Genomic DNA, 25,591 nt, shown 5'->3' with positions numbered 1-25,591 from the left:
TGTGTATAACCAATGATCCTAGTCTTTTGTATTAGCAGTTGTATTGTATTAGCAATCCAGTCTTACTATTTACTATTTGAACCCTTATCCAAGTTGTTACTTAATCAACCTGTTATGGTCTTTGTTTATAACGCTGCTGTTCTTTGAACAAATTAATCATTAATTAAAAACTGCTAAAAATCCTCAGAGCACTGGAACTACTTGGGTGTGGACGAGACACTGGGACCAGTAGCTGTCAGCATTCGTCGGGAGAAATTGGAAGATCACAAAGAGCATGGCCAGCAATACAACTACAGAATCATCTTCAGAACCAGCGAGGTGAGCGCTCATTCACACCATCATTAGCATCTGAATACAACATGCTTCCTCGTGCCTGCGCAGAGAGAGTTAATTCTAAGCAGTTAGCAGTGAGTGAGATCCAGGTCTGACGCCCACTGCTAATCTTATATAACATGCTTAGAGGCGAGTTCTCTCTCTGCTAGTGCTCGGCACAGATCACACTGTGCCCTCGTCACCACACTGCTTCTCAATCACACACCACTTCTGACAGCAGCTTTAAATGGATAGATGAAGACAATCTCTCTAATTATAAAAAAAAGCTCTTAAATGTGACCTCAGCCTTTGGCATCATTTATAGAAACCGCTTATGATTCACATGCATTCTGATGGGCCTTAATAGCTTTGTGACTAAGGTGACGCAGAGCCCAACATGGCAATCTTTCCACTGCTATTTTGAGACAGGCAGGTGGGCAGATGTGGATTAGCTTAGTATAAAACTTTGTCCCACTCATTACCGCACCTTTTTATGTATTTGAGATCACTGAATCATTATAAGCAGGTACTAAAGACAATAGCGTGTTGGGTTCTGCAGCACCAAGCACTCATTTTCTCCGAACATCTCTTATAATAATAATAATAACATTTAACACCCACTCTTTGAGTCACACCAGTAATTTTCAAATGTGTACTGACGCTGTGTATGTATTCCCATGCATATTTAAATCTGCAATACAAAGATGTCTCTCTTTCACAACTTTAACCTTTCTGCTTGTAGTTAACAACCATACGGGGCTCCATTTTGGAGGATGCTGTGCCCTCCACTTCCAAGCATGGCTTGGCTCGAGGCCTGCCGCTTAAAGAGGTGCTGGATTACCTTGTACCTGAGCTCAATGCCCACTGCCTCCGACTGGCTCTCAACACACCCAAGGTCACAGAACAGCTGATGAAACTGGATGAGCAGGGGGTACTATGATTTTACATCACCTTACTGTTGACGAATGATTTCTTGTCATGCATGTGTAACAGACTGGGCTGTCAGTCTTCTGTTTTTAGTCATTTTTTGTAATAGCTACTAATGGAAGGATGTTTCCACAACAAAAGTTAAACCCGAAGAGAGTTAGTGAAGCCTAAATTAGCAATGTGAAGGTGAAAAAGTTTGGTAGTCTTTTAAGTCCAAATGAATTAAAAACTAACCTAATGATTTTGTTAGCTCACATTGCTAGATTTGTGGTTAACAATTAATTTGTCATCAAGAAGAAACTTTTTTACTTCCATTCTGGAATAGTAGTTCTTCTCTGATGAGCGCTTTGGGTTTTAGAAAAGTGCGTTATAAATAAAATATAATATTATTATTATGTCATTTTGTCATTACATTGCCATGTAGGAAATTTGCTTAACCACGCCCCTCCAACTGTTATTTTATTGCAAACCCCACCCCCTAATAACATTTTGTCATCCACCGTTTGGCACTATTTACACGAATACATTTTTAATTTTAATACGCATAAGTTTTGCTATGGTTACACCTTTCATCCACACTACCCTGGAGCTTTCGAGCCCTGAAAACGGAGTGTTTTAAAAACGCTGAAGAGGCCCTTTTGGTTTTAAAACGCTGCTGTTCCGTGTCAGTGTGGATGGGGGAAAACTGAGACATGTGAAAAGGCGTGGCTGCCGACATTCGCCTATCAGATTGGGCCTTTTTCTCAATATTAAGTAGGCTACACAAAGATCAGTCTTGCATCTTTTACTTGTAAGTTCAGACTTTGCAAGTTTGACATGGAAAACAAACTACCGAAGACACATCAAGTAAATCAAAGGGAACAGAGTAGGCAACGTCATTCACATCATCCTGGCTATGTTGTTTCACTATTTTAACAATAAAATGAAAACATGAGAGACACCAAAAATGTTAAGGCATCGTGTAGTTACATATTTATATGACCGTAATCTTCACTGAATGCATATTTATAACAAAACGGAGCCTTTAACATAACATTACTGCCTCCTTTTTTTCTATGTAAAATATGAAACATACACTGTCTCTTTTGCTGAATATCAGATTTAATAATCAATAATGTCAATTATAAAAGTATAACATACAATAAGTTTATACAATATAGAAAATAAAGGGAAGCAATCAGTCAGATGTGCAGAATCAGTGTACGTGGTTACATAATATATTAACTTTGCGCTCAGCCAAAACACGTTACCTGAGAACATGTAATAGTCAAAAGACCAAAATTGGGGAATATGTCTTTAGAAATAGACAACAAGATGAATTAAATATCACGTTTAACAAATATGGTGAGATTAGATCCAGCGGTAGATTCCTGATGAAGTGTCCCGACGTGCACAGCTCTCGCCTGGGTAGGTGTGCTCAAAGCACTTGCTGACTGCCTGGAGCTCAGGCATGCACATACGCTGCAGCGCATGCCAGAGTGTGTGTGTGTCTGGTCACGTGATGTGCGTTTTCAGCGGTGTAGTGTGGTTGGAGAGCTGTTCAGAAACGCCAGTGTGGATCTGGATCGTTTTCGTTTTAAAACGGCGTTTTAAAACTAAAATGTTTTGGTGTAAACATGTCCTAAAGTTAATAGTTGCAACAATTTCCGGTTCACACAGACTTTAGTCAAATCTAGTGTATATTAACATAAGGTTATCCAATTATAGAAATAGTAGAAAAATAAATATAATTGGAATAATTATTTGATAAGCTGTTTAATTAAACTCAGTTATCCTTGTATGATTATTTTCACCCGATAAAAACTATTATAACTAGAGGTTTTTCATCTTTGCAATGGATTATTAGTTCCCACCCCATTAAAATTGTCAATGCATACAAATATATTTTTTAAATACATAATTAAATAATGCTTTAAATTGGCAATGCAAAAACCAGAATATATTAATAAAATGAGCAGTTTTGTCTATTTTTTTCTGTTTTATGTCAGTGCCTCCCAAAAAAGAAAAATTGTCATAATTTCATTAAGGTCATGAATCAAAATTTCAATATAATATGTATTATATTTTAAAATCCGTTTAGAGTGGGAACTGTATTATTATATAGTATTTATTATTAGATTTTATTATCATTACTAAACTCATTTATTTTTTAATATTTATTTTATAGTATTACTGTTACTGTTCTTGCTGTTGTTATTCTTAATAAAATATTATGCATAAATACAGATATTATGCAAAATGCATATATTAAACATTTTGTATTTTAGAACATTTTTATTAAACATTTTTGTTTTGATGGCTTTTAAAGTTTTTTTTTTTTATTATTATTAAATCAAATAAAATCAATCAATCAAACTATTTTATGCACATTGTCTATACAGTTGAAGTCAGAATTATTAGCCCCCTTTGAATTTATTTTCTTTTTTAAATATTTCCCAAATGATGTTTAACATAGCAAGGAGATTTTCACAGTATGCTTGATAATATTTTTTCTTCTGGAGAAAGTCTTATTTGTTTTATTTCGGCTAGAATGAAAGCAGTTTTTAATTTTTTAAAATCCATTTTAAGGTCAAAATTATTAGCCCCTTTAAGCATTTTTTTTCGATAGTCTACAGAACAAAACATTGTTATACAATAACTTGCCTAATTACCCTAACTTGCCTAGTTAACCTAAGTAACTTAGTTAAGCCTTTAAATGTCACTTTAAGCTGTATAGAATTGTCTTAAAAAATATCTATTTAAAAATATCTAATATCTAAAATATATTATTATTATTATTATTATTATTATTAGTATATATATATTTTTTTACTTGTACTAACGTTGCACATTCTATTAGTAGCCCGAAAAACTGTTTTCGTTGTTTGATGATCTTTCTTTCATCCTCTCTGTGCAGCTTAGTTTCCAGCTAAAGGTGGGAGTTATGTACTGTCAGGCTGGCCAGAGCAGCGAGGAGGAGATGTACAATAATGAGACAGCAGGCCCAGCTCTAGAAGAGTTCCTGCAGCTGCTGGGAGAAAGGGTTCGCCTTAAGGGTTTTTCAAAGTACCGTGCCCAACTGGACACTAAAAGTGAGTCTCATCATCTTGAAAGGTTTATTTAATCGCCACCGAAGCCCAAAAGAGTTATTGTGTGATTAACCTTGAAATGCCATGTGAATCTCAAGCCTCTTGTCATGCTAGTTTAATGGTGTGTAAGGATAGTTAATTAATGCTAACAGAATCTCTCTCAAATCAGCCTGAAGCTCGTTCTAAATGCATCCCTCCACCGTCAGTAGTTTATTAACAATCAGAGGTCTTGATTAAATGGGAATGGATCTAAATGCCAACAATCATCTCTCGTTGTATCGTTTAGTCTGTTTGTTGGTCTGAACTGCAGTGGCTTTATTGCAAAGGCAGTCATGCATGCCTTGTTTGGCAGCCGAGTTCCACCTCTCCCTTCTGTGACCATGAGCAATATTATCTCTGATCAAGGCATGCTTTTAATTCCATTTATCAGACTTGACATTTTAGCCCTTACATTCTCCCCCTTTACGAACTACACTGGGCGGTGGAGGTGTCAGAAAGCTTTGATCTCAGCTTGATGGATTGGGACGTGGTTTTGGAGTCAGGTGGAGTAGAGAGATCAGGAAGGAGGGACAGAGGAAAAGATGAGTCTTTGTGGCCGCTGTCCAAAACGACAACTGTGCTGTCCTGTTTGTGAACAATAGAAAAAAAGAAGTCCTATAAAACAGCGGCAGCCATATGTTGCTCCAACAAGTCAAAGAGTGTTAAATAAATGAGATTCTGTGATGATCAAAGGCTGCATGTTCCGTTCAGACAAAACAGAAGCTTTATGTGTTTAACAAAAGAAAAGCAGGTGTCATATAAAAGCTGTTTATGGAAGGTTAACATGAGCTGTTTTTCTTGCAGCGGACTCTACTGGAACACATTCGTTGTATACAACTTTCAAAGACTATGAGATCATGTTCCATGTGTCTACAATGCTGCCGTACACACCCAATAATAAACAGCAGGTAAGCTGCCCAATGATAAACACTACTAAGGTGTCCATATACTTTAGGTGAAGGACAAAATCGGGGCAAATTCATTGGCTTTTTGACTTTTCAGGAGTTTGAAACAGCTTAGCAAAGCAAGCCCTTCTTTTTTGCGGTTTAGCCTCTTGAGGTCAGATATCCATTTAAAAGCATTAAACACTAGAGGAGAGCTGATTTAGAAGTTGTTGAAGTAGAAGTTGTAATTCTAATTGAAACTAAGGTTGTTTTTTTTTCTTGTTTAAAATTGTATAGTTGAATTCATTGAAGTAGGCTAATCAGTAAAGTAATCAGTTCAATCAGTAAAGCTGGTTCTAGTACAACTCTAGCATGTTGATAATAATTAACAATGATAATGGAATCAATATAATTGTTCAGTGATAATGACAGCTGGTTGATTAGCTTCATAGTGTTGCTGCTACATCTGAAAATATGTTTTTAAAAAAATAGCACATATAACAACGTGTTTTTACGCCAGACTCACTTCACTCGAATGTTTGAAACAAATCCTTCTGTGAGATGATTTCAGTCATGAGATTATTAGTCACATTGAGTCAATGAAAACGGTAAAATTTTTCTGTTGTTTTAAGGTGCAGTAGGTGATCTGCCAAAATGTTATTTGTTAGCATACTATCTTTGAAACGTAGTCCATCCCCTGCCATCCAAAACCACACCTCCTAAAATTACGAATCCTGTCATTCACCAGTTAGAAAACTCTATAGTACTTTATAATACTACAATTCCGAACAAAAAAAACTGTATTTTATGTAGCATGTTTTCAGATGTGTAGCAAGCAAATCTCGCAGAATGTGCAATATTTCATGCATGCAAGGATCGCCGGCAGGGTGCAGGATTTACACTTATTACTAAGCCATACTTGCATGCTATAAACCATATAGGGACCGCGTCAGAGGTTGTCATTGTTAAAAATTTTACTAAAGTAAAAACTCAGTAAACTTCACCTCAGTAGAGCAGGCTAGGTGGAATAGCTCTATTTACTGATGTCTCTTTGTTAAACTAAATAAAATCTACATTATTGATGCTGTAAAAGGTCTCTTATGAAACTGAATAGTCACATCGATGTTTCTCCAGAAGATTTCAGTGGCTGAACAACACTTCTGTTCATATAACCCATTTATAAACACAATCTGCATCAGCTTTGCGTAACTAAAATAGTTTTAAAACATAACATTACCTGTCTAAAAGAAATACTTCAGCCATGGTGTCATCCTTCCTACAGCGTGCAAAAGTAACTTCAATACTGATTCAGGATTTTAATAATTTTTGATTCAGCATTTGTTTTTACCGCTGCCACTGAAGACGATCACCTGCTGCACCTTTAAACTATGGGGATTTCTTTGTTTTTCTTTCTTTGATTTCTTCTTTGTTTCCATCCCCATGTTGAAGCAATTTATAGTGTCAAATTATTGTGCTTGTACAAAAAACATTCTGCATTCTGAAGTGCTGTTTTCTCACCATTTTACTTTTATCTTTGAGAGGAGCACATAACTCACATATTCATCTACAGTAAACAAACTTGTGGGCTGTGTGTGGGTTAATATTAATAGTTAATAAAATTAAGAGTATATTTCTGCATGGAATTTGTAAACTTATTTTTATTGTTATCACTTATTGTGGATTTAGAAAATTACAGTTCCTGCAAGTGGGAAAACCTCTTCAAGCCTTTTTTTTATTATTATGACCCCTTTGATTGTTTTTTTTTTATATAGCTTCTAAGGAAAAGACACATTGGAAACGACATTGTCACAATTGTGTTTCAAGAGCCTGGAGCAAAACCCTTCAGTCCCAAGAACATCCGCTCGCACTTTCAGCATGTCTTTGTGGTTGTACGAGCGCTCAACCCGTGCACTGAAAATGCCTGCTACCGGTAAGTGGATTAAAAAGTCCAAAATCTATAAGCAAATGTGCAGAATTATAACTTTTTTTAGTATTAGTTGGATTGATTATTATAGACCTTTGTAGCATTGATCATTGTAGACCATCATAATAATGAGCAATGTAAAAAGACTAGTTCAGGCATTAACCAACTGACTGTTACATTTTCTTTGACACAAGGTAAAATATGCTTGCTAAATGTACTTGGTCCTCTGTGACCATGTTATGAGGTTTATGAGTTTTAAGAATATCACAAGACATATGGACGAGTAAAATGTATTTTTAATGTAACTCTAACTTTAATGTGATTTTGAGTCTTAATTTGGCCACAACTTTCTCTTTGTTTTAGCAAATGGATTGATTTTTGGTCACAGATCTTATTTTGACACACATTTTGGGATAATGCTTTGAAAGTGTTAAACAATACTGGGCAAACAGTACAAAACAGTACAAAATTTACAACAGGAAAAAACCACCAACAATCAGGGATGAATGATTATATGCTGTCATGGCTTTGCAATCAAAAATGTCATTAGAATGTAAGTCGATGGGACAAAAAGAGCCACAAGCGTAACGAAAGGGTAGTAAATTTGAACAGTACATAAGCGTATAGACTTATTGAAGGACTTATTCTTTTTTATTTGAGAATTCAACAGGCTATATTAGCTTTACATCATGAATCTGATTGGTTTGTAGATGTTGTTGTTGTTGTTTTTGGAGTATTGTCTTCCTTTTGTTCATTTAATAGCTCAGATGTAATTTTTATTAAAGTTTGTAATCTATAACTTGATGTAAAATCAGCTTTTTTCTGGCCTTGTTTTGGCAGAATCCATTCAGTCAGCATCTAATTGTAGTGTTTTTTTTCCTCTTTAATGGAGAAATGGATTTTCTTCCTGCCGGTGCTGGGTTATGTTCTCGCTTGATGTCCTCTGGCCAGCTTATTACTCTTGTCGTACAGCACATTACCCAGGAGAGCACTGCTCTTAACCACTTCAAATGAGCTAGGCTCGCTAAATTTCCTTCACGCCTACTGGGGGCTGTTTATCAGTAGGATTTGTTGATCGCTGCATTGCTTGCAGTCCAACCTCGAAAATGCTACTGCGAGTCAAACAAAAGACAGACTGTGCGCTTATCTGAACTGAACGGGCAACAAAATTGATGTTGATCATTGATATCTTCATAGTGACTTAACATTTCAATCGCATTCTTGCTCACTCACTCACTCTCTCTCGCTCTTATTCGCTTTTTGTTTTGCCTCATGAAACTAATGGAGGTTTTAATTGCTGATGGGCCTCATTGTGTGTCATCTTAATTATACCCAGTAGGGAGCCTCATCGCTGTTCAGCTCCGAAAGTACAGAAGTTACAAAGGCCCGGCCTGACCGAACCTCTCTGGAACAATAAGCTAAACGAAGCACACAGCAAACAGGGACACGAAGGCCTGCTGTTCAAACCATACAACCCTGCTCCTCCTTCCCTGACAGATTCACTCACTCCCTCCCTCCTGGAGCCCCTTCAAACTTAGGCTGAATTTTGAGTTGAAAACGTTTCTCTGCTGTGGCCACGCTTGCCGTGTTATTGGATTGTTTAGACAGCAATTAGGATGGAAGTCAGAAAGTGGATCAGGTGGGTTCAGTGGGTTTCTGGTTTTTATTTTCGATCATGTGGCGTAGAAGATTGTTATTGGTGTAAAGGTGGAACACAGGTACTGTACGAGGGGTGATTAAAGGTGTTTATGGAGAGATTTAATGATTTATTAGCCCCCCTGTTGTTTTATTGGCTGCTCCCGGCTGTATTGAAGTAGTTAACACTGTTCACTGGAGCCCCTTCGACAACTTCTGAGCCACCAGTGAAATGTGAAGATTGATGGTAACATTGTAGAAAGCGGAAGCTGTTAAAATGTGCTTTTTTTCACCCAGACATTTTATTCTGAAACTGAAATGTTTCATGCTTTTCTGATTCTACAGTGCCTCAGAAAATTTGTTGTTGTTGTTGTGTGGTTGCATGCATACAATAACAACAGAGTGTTGTGAAGTCTTTTTCCTAGTCTTTCTGTCAACTCAGAAAACAGATTTAAATGCAGTGAAATTAGTTGTGTTTGGTAGCTCAAAGCATTTTGAAATTGCTGGAACATTTAAAACGTACTTGTTTAAATCAGTTCTAAAATGACTTTATCTGTTAGAGCAGGGATTTGTAAACTTTTACAGACAGGGAACGCGGTTATGAAAGAACATTTAGCAAGGACACCCTTTAATTATAATAGTGTTTAAGGCCAAATTGACTGTGCTTGGGAGTAATGAGCATAATATGCTTGCACAGATTTATCAGTGTAGACAGTTCCTATTGTACATTCGATTTTTAATATAACAGCACAATTTTATAATTTACCTTGTTTTCAGGAAAATAGTTTGCAGCTTTAGGTTACACCAGGTCAAACTTGCCTTTTTGTTCTTCAAACTTGAGGCTTTTTTAAACAATGTTAACATAATGTATTTCCTCCTGATCCAAATCTTTTGAATGTAAAGAACAAAAATAAAAAACAGCATGTATAAAATGAAATATCATTCATTAAAACAGGCGAGAGGTGTTGGCGCCAGTGGTGTAGTGGTTAGTGTGTCGAAACATTCACTCTGGTGCTCACGGCAACTTGAGTTCGATGCCCGCCTCGCGGTCCTATGCAGATCTTTTCCCTCTCTCTGCTCCCCATGCTTTCCTGTCAATTCTCTCTTTAGTCCTATCCAATAAAGGTGAAAACCCTGAAATAAAAAAGGCGAGATGTATGTAAAGCGAAACTGAAACTGAACTTTACTGAGGGCTCACGTGCCTATCTTTTGGCATTCATGGTTAGTCATGGTGTAACATTGTTTGCTAAACTATTAGACAAATTTAATAAAGTAACCAAATAACTTTTCTATGTTTAGCTGTGTTATTTAGTTTAATGGTGAATAGGCTCCTATGTCAAGTTAGAAATGCTGACGCCAATACAGTATTTTCTGCACATGTGAGTGTGTGAGAGAGAGAGAGAGGTGCTGGCACAATTACCTAGATTCTCTAAAATATATCAGATACAAGTTAGCCATAATCTGAAACCATGAAGGGTGTTCTTTTTTATTTGTGTAGCTTTAAAGGAACACAAGACACACTTGCCCTGGCAGTCCAGAAAATACTAAATAGAAAATTATTTTGCAGATTTGCTATTTATGGTTCAAAACTCCCCTTCAAGTACACGATATGGAGTCGATAATCATGTGATCAGCTAATATTCTATTCATCAAATACTTCTTAAAGTATTATGAAACCCAAAATATTAAGCACTGTACTTTACATTGAAAATAAGAAAGGTTTTATTCAGCACATCAGAATGATTCCTGAAGGGTCTTGTGACACTGAAAACTGGAGAATCATCTTAGCCAACATAGTAATTATTTACACTTTCAAATATATAAAAATAGAAACCGTTTATGTAAAATTGTTCTCTTAATACCCCAAATAGATATGTGTTTTTATCAATTAAATTCAGCCTTTGTGAGCATAAATGTATTTTACTTAAACAATCAAATAAGTGACAATGAATTGTTTATTAGTTTTCTAGAAACCTTGAATGTTATACTGTGTCAGAAAGTGTTGGTCACTTTCTATTGCAGAGTTCTCACAAACTATAAACTTGTTTAATGTATGTAATGCTTGTGCACCTGTGTATTTTTGAGTGGGTCAGGCCGTTTTTTTTTGCTTGTGTGGAGGTTCTTTAGTTCCTTGCTGTGGGCAGTGGATGCTCCACCAGCCCACACACTGTGTATTTATACTTCAGATATGTAATCCAGTTTGCCTCTCCACCTAAGCCAAGGGGGTCGGCTACAACAATAAAGCCAGCCCGCTTGCTGTTAGTCACTGAATAACTGCTGAATGCCCAGAAGTGGATTATGTGTGGATGAAATGTCTACTGTGTTATTTTGGCTTTTGAAAAATGTTGATGACGATCATTGTCCGCACTTTTATACAAAGTTTGGTTTTGTATGCCATTTGCTCAAGTACAGTAGTGGGTGTTGTGACTGCTTTATGCTTAAAGAGAAAACTGTATAATGTGCACCGAGTGAAAAATCACAGAGCAATGGCAAAAACTAAGTTTTACTATTAAACTATAAGGTTTTTGTAGGCTTCTTACCATGGTTTGGACCTGGTTATAAAATCACCCTTTTCTTTGAAGTATCATGCTTAAAAACAGATGTTGACTATCAGATGTTTCAAATGTTCACTAGCTCTGTCAATTGGTGGAAACATTCCATTAACACTCGCAGTAGTTTAGCACCTGCATTTGTTTACACTTTGTGTGTTTGCAAGCTTGTTGATTGTTTGCTTTATGAAACAGGGAACTTAATTTGTTACAGTGCTACTTTTGTTCTTAGTATGAGTAACTTTCACAAGGTAAAGTGTTACAAAATAGGGATTTTTACATGTGAGTGCAACTACTCCCATTGGTCAGAGTGGACCTGTTTACTTTCCCCTGTGTAATCTATCAAGATCAGAGATGCCCACGGGGGCCCACGGGCCAAAGTTGGCCTATTGTAACCTTTCATTTGGCCCACCATCCCATCTGACGTAAACTCTTATTGGTTGTTTTATTGCTGAGCTACAAAAAACAAACTGAAAGTAAATGTTTCAATTAAATGTTGTAAATGAATCCGATTTTTAAACAAATGTAAATAGTTACTGGATGGATAGAAGATGTTGCCGAGCAAATTAAGGCAAAAACTAGTGTCAAACTTCATTCTGTTATAAATGAGATTTATAAATGTTTTTACTGTAATAAGTTTATTATAAAATGTCAATAAAACTATTATGTATTAGTTAATATAAAGCAATGTTTTCTAGATATTCTAAATATTACAAAATAAATTAGGAAATGACCCATTGTAACTATCACCTTCAGCCCACTAGCCTCAATCAATTTTGGTTTTTGGCTCTTTGTAAGAAAGTTTGGGCACCCCTGATCAAGATGGATTGAAAAAAAATTTACTCTTCTGGCTTTTTGTGGCTTTTTTATACACACCTATATGCATGTACCTTTCATCCTCTCTTGAACAATACAGATTAGGAATTTAGAACAGAAGTTAATTAAGTAAGAGTAGGAATTAAGATTATGAGAGCAGGAATTAAGGCTTTGTTGGTGGATAATTCTTGCAATATTAAAAAATTGAATGCATAAAATACTAAGATATAGAGGTAGTTGTTGGGTTTTTGTTCCCAGAATCAGACACTGCTGCTTTTATGTGGCACTTTTCATTTTGTGAATTATGATAACACTTTGGTTATGGGTCTGTTGGGTTGAATTGCATTTTTACCTTAACTAATGCCCACACAGAGATGCGTTTTGCTATATCAGGGTGTCCGTGGGGTCTTAAAGTATTAAAAGTTGCTTAATCAATTTAGAGAAATTTAAGGCCTTTAAAAAATAATTAAAAAGTTATGAATGCGTTTTTACAATGTATTAAATCTTGTATCTTTTTTATTCTATCGTGTATAATTGTGTGCTAAAGTTTGCCTGAATTTTATTTGAATTGGGGTGCTGTGTAATTTATGAAATCTATCAAATACTGCAGTTCTATAGGCACCAATTATCATTTTTATTATTTATTATTTTATTATTTATATGAATAATTTTTTGGTTTTGGATTAGTTTCATACAATTAATATTTAGTAAATATACTGTACATTAAAATGTAACCAATGTTACCAGGTGAAATCCAAAGTGATGGTGAGGTCTTAACATGTATAGAAAGAGTCTTAAAACTCTTGAATATTACTAAATTTCACTCTCTGATTGCTGTATATACCCTGGATATAATATTACCCAAAAATGTTGTACCAGATGGAACTGGTGCTTTGGAAGAAAGACATTTTTTTTTTAAATCAGTTCCCAAAGTGAATAAATCTGAAAAGTAAAGGTCTTCCATTTGTGTAAACTGCTAATCCATGTATTTTGTAAAACTATGATGTCATCAGCCCATGTCTCTCACCCTATTAACAATTAACATTGAGTATGTTTACATGGACACCAATAATCTGATTTTTAATATGATTAAGACAATACTCTGACATGCTGTGGAGTATGCCGATTTAGTCGCATTATTGAAGTGCAGTACAGACATGTAAACACCGCGATCAAACTATTATTGTCTTGTAGGATTTTCGCCGCATTTTGTAACAGGTTATTCCACACACACAAGGCTGTTTGACTATTCTCTGCACCTACCACAGACACCTGCATCATGAAATACAGAGTTATTTCCCATACAACGTGCGTTGTTGTATGTATCAAATTCCATTAAAACAAGACTCTTCCAGCAGTTCATACTCTCATCCAATATCTCGTTTGTCACAAGGGACATGTATGAAATGTTCCTGAATGAAAGTGAAAGTGCCAAACTGGAGTTAAAGTCGACAAATCAAAAATGAAACTCCAGATGAAATGTGGATAGTGCAGTGACGCAATGACGTTAATTGAATTATCTGCTATAACATGGAAAATGGTATCATGAAAGAAACATTCAAAAAGCATCTCCTGTAAACACCTTAATCATATTATTGTCTTATTCAGATTAAGGCAAATAATTAGATTACTGATGTCCTTGTAAACGTAGTCACTGTGACAACAAACAACAATGGCGGACTACTTTCATGTGTTCATGCTGCAGAAGCTTAACAACTTTACGAAAACGCATTTGCCATAATCATTTGGTGTTAGTTTGTGTACCATGCACAAGGTTTTTAAGCATTCTCCAAGAAATCTCCATATCTTTGTGTGTTTCTGTTGGAGAATCACAAGTGCTACATACAGGTCTTTCAGTTTTTTGAAATGAGGCAAAAATAAGGAAAGCTCTGTCTTTGTGTGGTAGTAGCCTAAATTGCTACTTAGTTCATTTAGAAGCAGTCAGACCATTTCATTTAGGCTATCTTGAAGTATCCTGAGCACAATTTGTCTATTTGGATATGAGTTTAGCTTAACACCCCTGATCTTGAAACATCAAATACCTACCGTGATTTCTGAATATGCTGAGCTTAAATTAACAGCATGTGCTAAATGTGTGATAACTCGAGATTTGCTTTTGTGTGCAGTGAATCAACAACCTTCCTATTTCCAGTTTCACTCTGAGCCAAGTATGTGTTGTTTGTGCCTACAGGCATAGAAAAAAAAACAATGACTGAATTAGATATCAACAAGTTACTCATCTCAGTTCATACTTCAGCAAGCCTCTGTTGCTGTGGGACAGAAGTTTGTTGAGATGAATTTGCAAGCTCGAATTTGCACACATGGATGTTTCTCCACAGTGTTTATTTATTTATTTTTTTTAAAGATCGATCCCACGCACAGACAACGGGACTTTTTTAGGCCTCTCTTTCTTACCACAGTTTTTAGTTTCTGGCCTGGACTTTTCTTTTTCTTTCTCTTCCAGTATCATTGTAAGATCAGGGTAGAGGCTCTGTTCAGTCCAGCCTCATTACCGCTATGCCTGGCTAGTTCCAGGCATACCAGACAGAGCAGGAAGCTTTAGATGTCCATTCCAGAGACTTAATGAAAGGAAAAAAAGCAAGGGAGAGATAAAGCAGTGAGGTAGAGAAGAAAGGTTTGAAGGTTTTCATAGATGGTATTGAATCCATAATGTTCTGGCATGTGAGGAGTCTGCCCACGTTTACGAGCAGCACAGTAAATGTGGTCTAGTCAACAGAACGATAACCATCCCCATATTCTATTTGATAATTTCCATCCATTCCCATTTGGCAGTGATTGGTGTCCCCACTGCTGCACTTCACACTTTGACTCTTAGTTTTATCATTTACATAGCAGCCACATTGTCTTTGGAATGAATTTCATTCATGCATAAACATGAGGGCCTTTAGGGAAGTTCAAGGATGGTTTAGCAATTATCTTGTGCAATTTGTCTCATTGTTTGAAATCTTCTCTCTTGTTTCCCTCAATTTCCTCCACACCCCCTCACTCATAGTGTGGCAGTGGCTCGCTCACGAGATGTACCTGCCTTCGGACCACCGATTCCTGAGGATGCTACATTCCCCAAGTCCACCGTATTTCGAGATTTTCTGTTGGCCAAGGTCATCAATGCTGAAAACGCAGCTCACAAGTCGGACAAGTTCCGGGCCATGGCCACTCGAACACGGCAGGAGTATTTGAGGGACTTGGCTGAGCGGCATGTTACAAGTACACCAATTGATCCCTCAGGCAAGTTTCCTTTCATTTCTCTGGCCCATAAGCGTAAGGAGAAAACACGGCCATACCTTGGTGCAGAGCTGCGAAGCCCAGGGGCCATCACTTGGCCTGTTTACGCTGAGGATCATGGGGCCGGAGGAGAACTGGAGGCCCTACTAGCCATTTCAAATGACTTTCTAGTGCTGGTGGACCCAGAAGCCAAGGCTGTTGTCTTTAACTGTGCTGTCCGAGATGTGATTGGTTGGACACTGGGAAGCCCTGCTTCCATGAAGATCTTCTATGAACGTGGAGAAAACATCTCTTTGCGTTCAATGAACAATAATACAGAAGACTTCCGGGAGGTTGTTAAACGTTTAGAGGTAAGTTTGGCATTGCAGATGATATATTTATTTATTTACAATTTTTTAAAATTGAGACACTTAGGCTCAATCCCAATTCTATTTTTGTGTTTACCCCTGAAAAATGGGACAGCACTACAACAGCTGCACACATCATCATATGACATCGCAATCTCTTGCTTCATATAAGATCGACGATGACGACTGCTGTAGTTATTCCAGTTGCGTTTTTTTTTTTGGGTATTTATTTTCAGGAAATCACTGAAGGCATATATTATATTATCATAACAATATAATGTGGCAATAAGATCGTAAACTGTGTTTACATCATGGACATATTTATCTATGTAAACACGAAAACAACATTAACGTTATACAAGACCATTCCCAGCCACTAGACTGTTTTGACAGGGTATTTGACAGGGTATAGAGCGTCATAGAGTGACAGAATGTTTTGGGACTGCTATACAGCAGTTATTATTAGCAATTATAGATGGCGAAATGTTGAGTTTTTTTAACCGTTTTTTTTTAAAGCATGCCGGTAAAACACAAGTGCAGTTATGAATGTATCAAAACATATGCTTGTTTGTTGTAGAAATTCCTAATAATGACAAAAAATACTAATTTGTGCATCTCCTTACTTCCGTGTGCAGCCATGCTGCTGTTGTAGAAGGTGTATTCTGAAAATTTCAAGTGTGGTCCTGAAAAATCTCAGTTTCAAGGCCTATCTAGCCCTTCCCATTAGCCCTACGCCTTAATTAAGCTAAAGAGAATTGGGACACCCCTAGGGGTAAGGGGAAGGGACCGTCAGTGAAATTTTGGGCTGTTTGGGTTTTTAAACAATATTTAGTTTTCAGTTTCATGGAACGAAAACATCCTAAATGAATTTTTATGCCATTTTATCAATTGTCTGTACATTTAAATCACAATGCATATTTTTAAGGCTGTTTTCTCTAAATGTGTTTTCCCCTGTGTTGATCCATATACATTACCTTCAGTAGTGCTTACATACGCCAATTGTTCATTTTATTTATGTCCATTTTCTTAATAAGTAAAGATTACTTATACATTTTATTATAAACATTTTCATGTATTTTCTGATGGCTGTTCATAGTATTTTCTTATAGTGTGACAAAAAGAGATTCCTAAAATTCCCTCTGCTAAAATCATTTGACAAATGTCAGAAATATAAAATGAGAATTATATGCTAATTAGTGCATATTTGTTTATATAATGCCTTATTTGAATAATTAAGCAAGATTTTAGAAAACTTGTTAAATAAACTAATCTTAATGTAATCATCTGTGTAAGAATGGTAATTAATATAGGCTATTTTGTGGCTACCATATTCACCTGCACTGCCTTGTCATAATTGAATGAATAATTTTCCCCAAATAAGTTTATTTAGTTAGACACACAGCACAGTTACCTAAGAGCTTGTCTCATGGTTCATAATCATTTTCAGCTTGTACCCAAGTGGGATTAGAACAATTAAGCTTTCAGAGAAGCTAGTTTTCCTAGCTGTGTTGTGTACGTCTCATTGTGTTAATTAATGGGATGTACATGAGAGTCTTTGCATAACTGTGCATTGGCTTGAATGTACTCTTGATTTGGCCTCCTGCCCATTATGTCACTCTTGAAGTGCAGGAGCTGTTGCCATGGTAACTAGTACTCGGCAAACTGAATGCTCATGATCTCCATCACAGTCATGAAATATATTAGCAAAGCCTTTTTTTCATTTTAAGACATTTTAAGACTTTTTTCATTTTTACACTGACAATAGTTTGTGATAGACATATCTAGTCCATTCTGTCCATTTTAACAATGCCTCGCATCCTTAAGAGCGGAAATTGGTCTGTAAATTGTATTCAACTGCTGCAGAATCTAGTTAGACACTGTTATATCTGTCTGTTTTCCCCTCTTCCTCTCAGCACCTCACTAAAGGCTGTGAAACATCTGAGATGACCTTAAGGAGGAACGGACTGGGCCAGCTTGGCTTTCATGTTAACTATGAAGGCATTGTGGCAGAGGTGGAGCCCTATGGCTACGCCTGGCAAGCAGGGCTGAGGCAAGGCAGCCGATTAGTCGAAATTTGCAAGGTGGCTGTGGCAACACTTTCGCATGAGCAGATGATAGACCTGCTCCGCACATCAGTCACTGTGAAAGTTGTCATCATTCCACCCCACGAAGATGCCACACCTCGCAGGTAGGTCTTTCAACATCACTTAATGGTTTGGTTCATTATTTCTTGAGTGAATCTTGTTGGAGTAAAGTGAAGTAAGCAGCAATTATTTTTGGCAGGTAGAAAAGTAAACAAGTCATTTCAAGTTTTGCAGTAAGACAACAATACTAAACATTGCACCTTCATGCCCACACATGCAAACCAAAATAGATGAGATCCGCCTTCCCAGTCTTGGCTCGCCTGCAGGCACTGTGCCAACTTGAAGGTTATAATGATCAGGGTCTAAGCTACAATTCATCAGACCCACCAGATTTTGATTTGAGTTGAGTGTGCTTTTTTCTGGTTTGGCTGTGCGTTATTATTATCCTTCGAATACCTGCTGTTTCCATTTTTGACAGTTTATGTTTTTGTCTAAACTGGAAACTACAGTATATGTCTTTTTAAAACGACTTGTGGAAAAAACTAAATTGAGCAACTAAAGTGAAATGACCTATTAAAGACTATGTTTGAGCCCCCCTATAAATATATTCTTACGTTATGGAATATTTGCTTGTTTAAACACAAATTTGTGGCTTGTGTATTTTTATTACAAAAACACTTCAGTTACTGGACTTAGAATTTAATGGTTGTACAATATTGAGACTTTAATTGAAACTAAATAAATGTTTTATTAAAATATTCAAACACGTCAAGAACAGTGTTTTGTATTTTACTGACTTGTGTACTTGTATTATCCCAAATCAGAGATACGCAAACTTTTTCACAGACCGAAAATCAACCTTGAGTGAGGGCTTTAGGCTGAATATACAGTGCATATGGAAAGTATTCATAGTGCTTCACTTTTTCCACATTTTGTGAAAAGACATGATTTGAAAAGGCATACACCTGTCTATATAAGGTCCCAGGGTTGACTGCATGATAAAGCACAAACCAAGCATGAAGACAAAGGAATTGTCTGTAGACCTCCGAGACAGGATTGTCTCGAGGCACAAGGCTGAGGAAGGTTACAGAAACATTTCTGCTGCTCTAAAAGTTCCAATGAGCACAGTGGCCTCCATCATCTATCAGTGGAAGATGTTTGGAACCACCAGGACTCTTCCTAGAGCTGGCTGGCCATCTAAGCTGAGTGATCGGGGGAGAAGGGCCTTAGTCAGGGAGGTGATCAATAACGCGATCCGATGGTCACTCTGTCTGAACTCCAGCATTCCTCTGTGGAGAGAAGCAGGTCGCACACCGGAAGTGCCGCTCGGCGCCACGACACGGCGTGCACATAACAGTTAAAAGTATCAGTGTTAAATTTGAAATCAGGATCTCTGTTAAAGATATTTGCCACAACCACCTTTTCATCATTCTCCCTATCTTTTCAAAGGTTACTGTGGGCCAACTTTGGGCATCTCTGTCCCATATGTTTCGAAGAATGTTCAAATCCAGAGAAATAAGCAACTTTAATTAGTGATATAGATTGTGTCGCCATGCTAATGATGTCATACACCCTCGATTTCCGGTTTGGTTTTAAGGGGCAAGGTAACTCTAAAGGCACTTTAATATGTTGTGTGTTCTATTAGACTGCTTGCTCTTTTCTCAATATAATGTGCTTTAGCGATCTAATTTCGGTTTGACTGCTAACAAGCCCTCTAGCGGAGTAAAATTACATATTGTTCCTTTAAAGTTCAATTGAATTTCTTTTTAATTAAGGTTATCAAACCTTTAAATTTGAATGAAAGGAATGGTAAAAACAACAACAACAACATAATTTTACTTTGTTCATTGTAAAATGTCAGTATCTTTTATGGACCATCATTTTGGCTAATAACCGGATTTGTCTTGCAGAGGCTGTTCAGAACTGCACCGCATGCCAGTAGTTGAATACAAGGGCAGCAATGAGAGCGGCTCCTTCGAGTACAAGTTTCCTTTCCGGAGCAATAATAATAAATGGCAGCGCACCTCATCCAGCCCACAGCAGTCCCTCACCGCCTCACCTCAGAGTCACAGCGGGACCCCGAACCGTGCCGTCAGCCTGGGGGCCAGCATGGGCAAGACCCTCTCTGCCGAGCGGCCAGAAAGAGCTGCCGCCATCCCCCGCAGCGTGTCCAGCGATGGGCGACCTCTGGACTCCAAAAGGTGCGAAATGCGTCTGCCTTTATGTAGTGGAGTTGCCCTTCCCCTTCATATTTGTATTTTCTTTTCTTTTTTTTTGCTTGTTGTTCCTGTCTGGCGTTTATCTGTATTTGTGTGTATCGATCTTTCTCTGCCCCTCTCAGGATGTCTCCGGGTTCTGAGAACTATGCCCTGACCTCCTCTCTCATGTTGGGCCGCTCGCAGCACAACCGCAGTTCTCCCAGTAACCTCTCCTGCTCCAGTGACACGGGCTCAGGCAGCTCCGCTCACTGGAGGCAGAAGTCCATGCCTGAGGGGTGAGGCTTTTACAGAACACCTCCTGTCTACCTCCTCTTCGTCCTTGCTTTGTTTTAAGCTATTAACTGTCCAGAAGGGCTGGGTGTCCATTCAGATTGGATTCCTTTTCACAAGCTCATCATTTGATTTGATTTGATTCTCAATTTGGTTCAGTGAACATAACTTTAATACAATTGCTATTGTACTTTAATACTTTAATGCAATTGCTATCTACAAAATAATCAGTCAATCTGTTAGTTCAGGTGCATAGGTACATTAAAACAAAACCCACCACACTATTTCAGATGCTTAGCAGGATATGAAAGAGTCATAGTATAAAATATAATAGATTATATACATAGATCCTAACTAGATCAAATAAATTCTATATGTATCATCATAAAGCTATGAAATATTTGCCCAAGGGCAGTGGAATGTTTTCTTTTGTTCCTTTATTTCTGGCATTAACAATGTTTTGTTAAGCTGCTCTTATTTTAATTAACTTATATACATATAATGTCACCGAACTGTTTGTGAAAATTGGGACTTGACTGACTGTTTACATGAAAATTCTGGAAGATGGACATTTTGACATGCATCGAAATCAGGGTATTTGATTGTTCAAGATGCAAGAAAGCTACAAAAGTGAAGTGAGTTTAGTGATGCTTTGTAAATGTTTATGCATGTAGACGTGGTCAAGACGATCTGCTGCAGTCCAAACCGAGCATCAGAATGGAGAAGAAAGGGGATATAAGTGACTTTGAACGTGGCATGGTTGTTGGTGCCAGACAGGCTGGTCTGAGTATTTCAGAAACTGCTGATCTACTGGGATTTTCATGTACAACCATCTCTAGGGTTTACAGAGAATGGTCCGAAAAAGAAAAAATATCCAGTGAGTGGCAGTTCTGTGGGCGCAAATGCCTTGTTGATGTCAGAGGAAAATGGTCAGTTTAGAGCTGATAGAAAGGCAACAGTAACTGAAATAACCACTCGTTACAACCGAGGTATGAAGAAGAGCATCTCTGAATGCACAATGCCTCGAACCTTGAGGCAGATGGGCTACAGCAGCAGTAGACCACACCGAGTGCCACTCCTGTTAGCTAACAACAGGAAACTGAGGCTACTCTTGGCACAGGCTCACCAAAATTGGACAAAAGAAGATTGGAAAAACGTTGTTGCCTGGTCTGATGAGTCTCGATTTCTGCTGAAACAGTCGGATCGTAGGGTCAGAATTTGATGTCAACAACATGAAAGCATAGATCTATCCTACCTTGTATCAATGGTTCAGGCTGGTGGTGGTGGTGTAATGGTGTGGGGGATATTATCTTGGCACACTTTGGGCCCATTAGTACCAATTGAGTTATGTTGCTGACCATGTCCATCCCTTTATGACCACAGTGTACCCATCTTCTGATGGCTACTTCCAGCAGGATAGCATGGCATGTCATAAAGCATGAATCATCTCAGACTGGTATCTTGAACATAGCAATGAGTTCACTGAACTCAAATGGCCTCCACAGTCACCAGAACTCAATTCAGTAGAGTACCTTTGGGATGTGGTGGAATGGGAGATTCGCATCATAGATGTGCAGCCGACAAATTTGCAGCAACTGCATGATGCTATCATGTCAATATGCTAAATCTCAGAGTAATATTTTCAGTACCTTGTTGAATCTATGCCATGAAGGATTGAGGCAGTTCTGAAGGCAAAAGGGGGCACCTAATAAAGGGGCCAGCAAGTGTATATAAAAAGTATATATTTTGTTCACTGCTTTTGAGAATCAATACTTTATATTTAGAAAAAATGTTGATCAATTGAAAAATATTTCGCCCAGCCCTACTGTCCACCCCTTAATCACCCGATCATCTCATCGCTTTAACTGTTCAAGCTCTCACACAGCTCTTAATGACGGGACGCATGACACAATGATGCATGTTAATTGACAGCATATGCGTGTTTATGCTCACGTTATAGATTTGCACACAACAGGCACTCTCCTCTCCCACCGGAGCGGCAAATGGCTGCAGAGGGAGGAAGCAGCGGCAAGTCGACCCCCAGCTGGCCGAGAGTGGAGGACAGCTCTGACAGACCACCATCAGGTCAGACCACACTTCATCACTCATGAATTATTAAAGAGAAGAGGGATATTTATGCATGCTGTCTAGGAGGAGATCAATGAGGAAGCGCTGCATGATAAAATGAAAAAGCTAAACGAGACAGTTAACTGAATGAGAGACTGAAAAGGAGAATGGGCAAAGAGGGAACGCAAGGAGATTGACAGGAAATATTCAAAACAGACTTTTGAAGCACAAGATGACAGGAGTATTACTGGCTTTTGAGGCCGTCAGTGCTTGATATTTGAATGAAGGATGATTATAGACTTTGCTTCTCGACTCATCAAAGCATGACACCATTCAGAAACCCTCAACACAAAAATGAAATTGTACCTTATTTAACAGTAACATCAAGTTGATTTCAAGTTGTTCTCATATCGGATGCTTTTGTAAAGCTTTTGGGAAATATATTTGTGCGGCCGTGTTAATGAATTTTATTCAGCAAAATTAGTCCATTGGCAATATTTAATCAAATATATTTGCCAAGATATTTAATCATCCAGGCATATTTAATCAAAATCTGCATCTGGATCTTCTTTACCACAGCATTGCTTGCAAAAATTTCAAAGAGCTGGGTATTAAAGGGCACCTATTTTACCCCTTTTTCAAGATTTAAGATGAGTCTTTTGTGTCTCCAGAATGTGCCCGTTTCAGCTCAAAACACCCATCAGATTATTTATTAGACCCTTCAGAAATATGCAATTTTCAGCTCTGAGTATCTTTGTTCCCACGTGCCTGTCAGAGTGTGCCTCAATCTCCACCTCAGCTGTGTCAGATAAACAGCACAGTGACAGACATGAAGGAAGCAGATCTCATGTAACGTTCATGAGAAATACCACAGTAAGAACTTTCACAATTATTATTTGATGTATTTGTTGTGGAGTTCATTTACGCCTTTCGATGAGACGCACACAATGTAGTTACAAATTTCACGCACAAACACAGACAGACATGCACACACGTCACAACTCTGCACTGTTTTTGCATGGCAAATATGACATGAATACACGTTACTATACACTGCTGTATGGATCACCCAATATGACTGTGGACACACTAAACCTACACACAGTTCTATCCAAACAGCTTACAAGATGGTTTTCATCATAGGTGCCCTTTAAGGCAAATTTCAGGTATGATTCTGGTTCACGGGACTTTGATTTAATTTGATATCAACTGATATCATAAATTATAAACTGAACTTTACAAATGTTGAAAAAAAGTCAACTTTATATTTAGCAACTGGAAACTTCACTGTGTATTTACACGTTTAGATCATCTAGTTAGCTAAAGTACAAGTGCAAAGTCTGATTTTACTTTTCAAGAAGCCTGCATCGACATTATCACCTGGCCAGTGATAAAGTAGGCGAAAAAATCCTTTAGACTTGCATTGACGGGAGGATGTGTGGATCAGAATATCAAAGAGACTTGAGGGTGAGCTCTTTTGACTCCAGTAAGTAACCTCTCAGAGCACCTTAGCAACCGCATAGCAATGTCCAGGCAACCACTAATAACACCTTAGCACAGTGGCGGCCACACGGACAAACACCACTCACAGTCACTCCAAGATATGTTAAACCTAGTCTTCTGCTCAAGTGCTTTCATTACAAAACACAGAAAGCGAAGCATTGTTTCAACCCAGGAACTGGAGGAAAGGTATTACTCTTTAAAACATGCATGGAAACACTTCTTCCCTTGCCATGCTTTAGGCTATGTGGCTTTATTATGCCGCATTTCCACCTGGCCTTGACGGTTTTCTTATTTTAAATGATTAGTATTATTTTTAGCTTGACCACTTGTTTTTGACCGCAAAAACATTTCGGCAACACATAGCATATCACCTGATCCTTCCCTCCCCCTGAATACCTCTCTCTTGTATAACCGTGGTCAACCTGAGAGCGCTCGATAGATCAAGCATAGCCTTTGAAAGTAAGCTGTGTCCAGTGAAAGGCAGCGAACATAAACGGTGTCTCTGAACAGCAGGCTGTGTATGGGTTCAAGCGAAGACAGAAATACCTCCTCTTTCCTGCTGGTACGGTTGTGTAAGCAGCGCTTTGTGTGCCTCTAGCACCCCCCCCCCACTCCATCTCCTCTCACTCTTCAAGGTCCAAGTGTGCTGTGACTCACACTGCCACCCCCTTTCTACGTATTTTTCTTGTTTCTTTTCCTCTCTCCATTCCTCTGCCTCTCCACATGTCTCCTGCTTTTGACAGGAATATTCCCGAATGCAGGAGCTGCAGGCAGTCTTATTCTGCCTCTACTGCGTCTGTCTGTCTCCCTTCTTCACAAGCATCTCACTGTTTCTAGCTTCTCTGACTGTTGTGGTCAAGCGGCCCTCCTCCACTTTCTCTTTGACCCCTCTCAGCTCAGTTATGTGACCTCACGATGACTCGAATGATAATAGCATGGTCCAGCCTACACAAAACACATCTGAGCAGTTCGGCCCAGTAAACCTTACGACCCGTGCTGTAAATGTTACCACAGCCTAGAATTATACACCGCTCTCATGATTGCAGACGACTGTTTGGGGTATGAGAGGTCAGTCAGAAAAATGCTGTCCTTTGCTGGTTTTATATTTTGGGGTGGCTTTGAAGTGCAGTTCACTGGTTTGCTATTTACATATTAGACCAAAATACCTAAAGTTCTTTCTGAATTAAATGTAGGAAGAAGGTGGAGAAAACAAAACCGAACGAAAAAACAAAAACTAGAATTGCAAAATCATTTTCGTTAACTGAAATAAAAATAAAAACGAGACTTTAAAAAAAACTAGTACTAACTGAAATTGTATGGTGTACATACAAAACTAACTGAACTAACTAAAATTGTTGTAAAAACGTCCTTTATTTTAGTCTTTGTAAATGTATTTGATACACAATCTTACTGTAAGCCTTTTAGAAGTAAATCTATTTGCGCTGTCAGGTGTTTGACCCACACGGCACCTCAGAGTCTGTAATCCTGCTGCCATTGGCCAGATCGAGCTGGTTCTCCCCTAGTCAGTCCTCGCTGTTGCTCCTGTGACAAATACAACGAGTGGACATAGCAGCACGGTGACAGCATTAAATGCACACTTAAAATTATTACTTTAACACATTTGTGCCTAGTAATGGGTTTTATTTCTGTATTAGTGATTGCGATTGCCAACGAATCGTTCTTTTAACCGGATCTTCCAAGTGA

General features: G+C 38.0%; 1 protein-coding gene across 6 annotated transcripts in view; it reads left to right on the top strand.

Annotated features, from left to right (window-relative positions):
• Positions 1–25,591, top strand: part of sipa1l1 (signal-induced proliferation-associated 1 like 1) — a 121,131-nt gene that overhangs the window by 78,816 nt on the left and 16,724 nt on the right. For 4 of the 6 annotated variants that reach the window (XM_056481016.1, XM_056481018.1, XM_056481014.1 and 1 more), the window contains exons 3-12: positions 188–318; positions 1,055–1,243; positions 4,136–4,310; positions 5,151–5,254; positions 7,003–7,160; positions 15,168–15,747; positions 17,658–17,932; positions 19,739–20,029; positions 20,170–20,322; positions 22,278–22,402. In XM_056481016.1, the coding sequence (XP_056336991.1) occupies positions 188–318; positions 1,055–1,243; positions 4,136–4,310; positions 5,151–5,254; positions 7,003–7,160; positions 15,168–15,747; positions 17,658–17,932; positions 19,739–20,029; positions 20,170–20,322; positions 22,278–22,402 (2,181 nt within the window). The remainder of the gene's footprint in view (positions 1–187; positions 319–1,054; positions 1,244–4,135; positions 4,311–5,150; positions 5,255–7,002; positions 7,161–15,167; positions 15,748–17,657; positions 17,933–19,738; positions 20,030–20,169; positions 20,323–22,277; positions 22,403–25,591) is intronic. The other 2 variants (XM_056481017.1, XM_056481020.1) reach the window with 2 other exon arrangements.

Source organism: Danio aesculapii, chromosome 20 (genome assembly GCF_903798145.1).
Source record: "Danio aesculapii chromosome 20, fDanAes4.1, whole genome shotgun sequence".
NCBI classification, from domain to species: Eukaryota; Metazoa; Chordata; class Actinopteri; order Cypriniformes; family Danionidae; genus Danio; species Danio aesculapii.
Note: the sequence above shows the minus strand (reverse complement) of the source record. Positions and strands in the feature narration are given on the sequence as shown.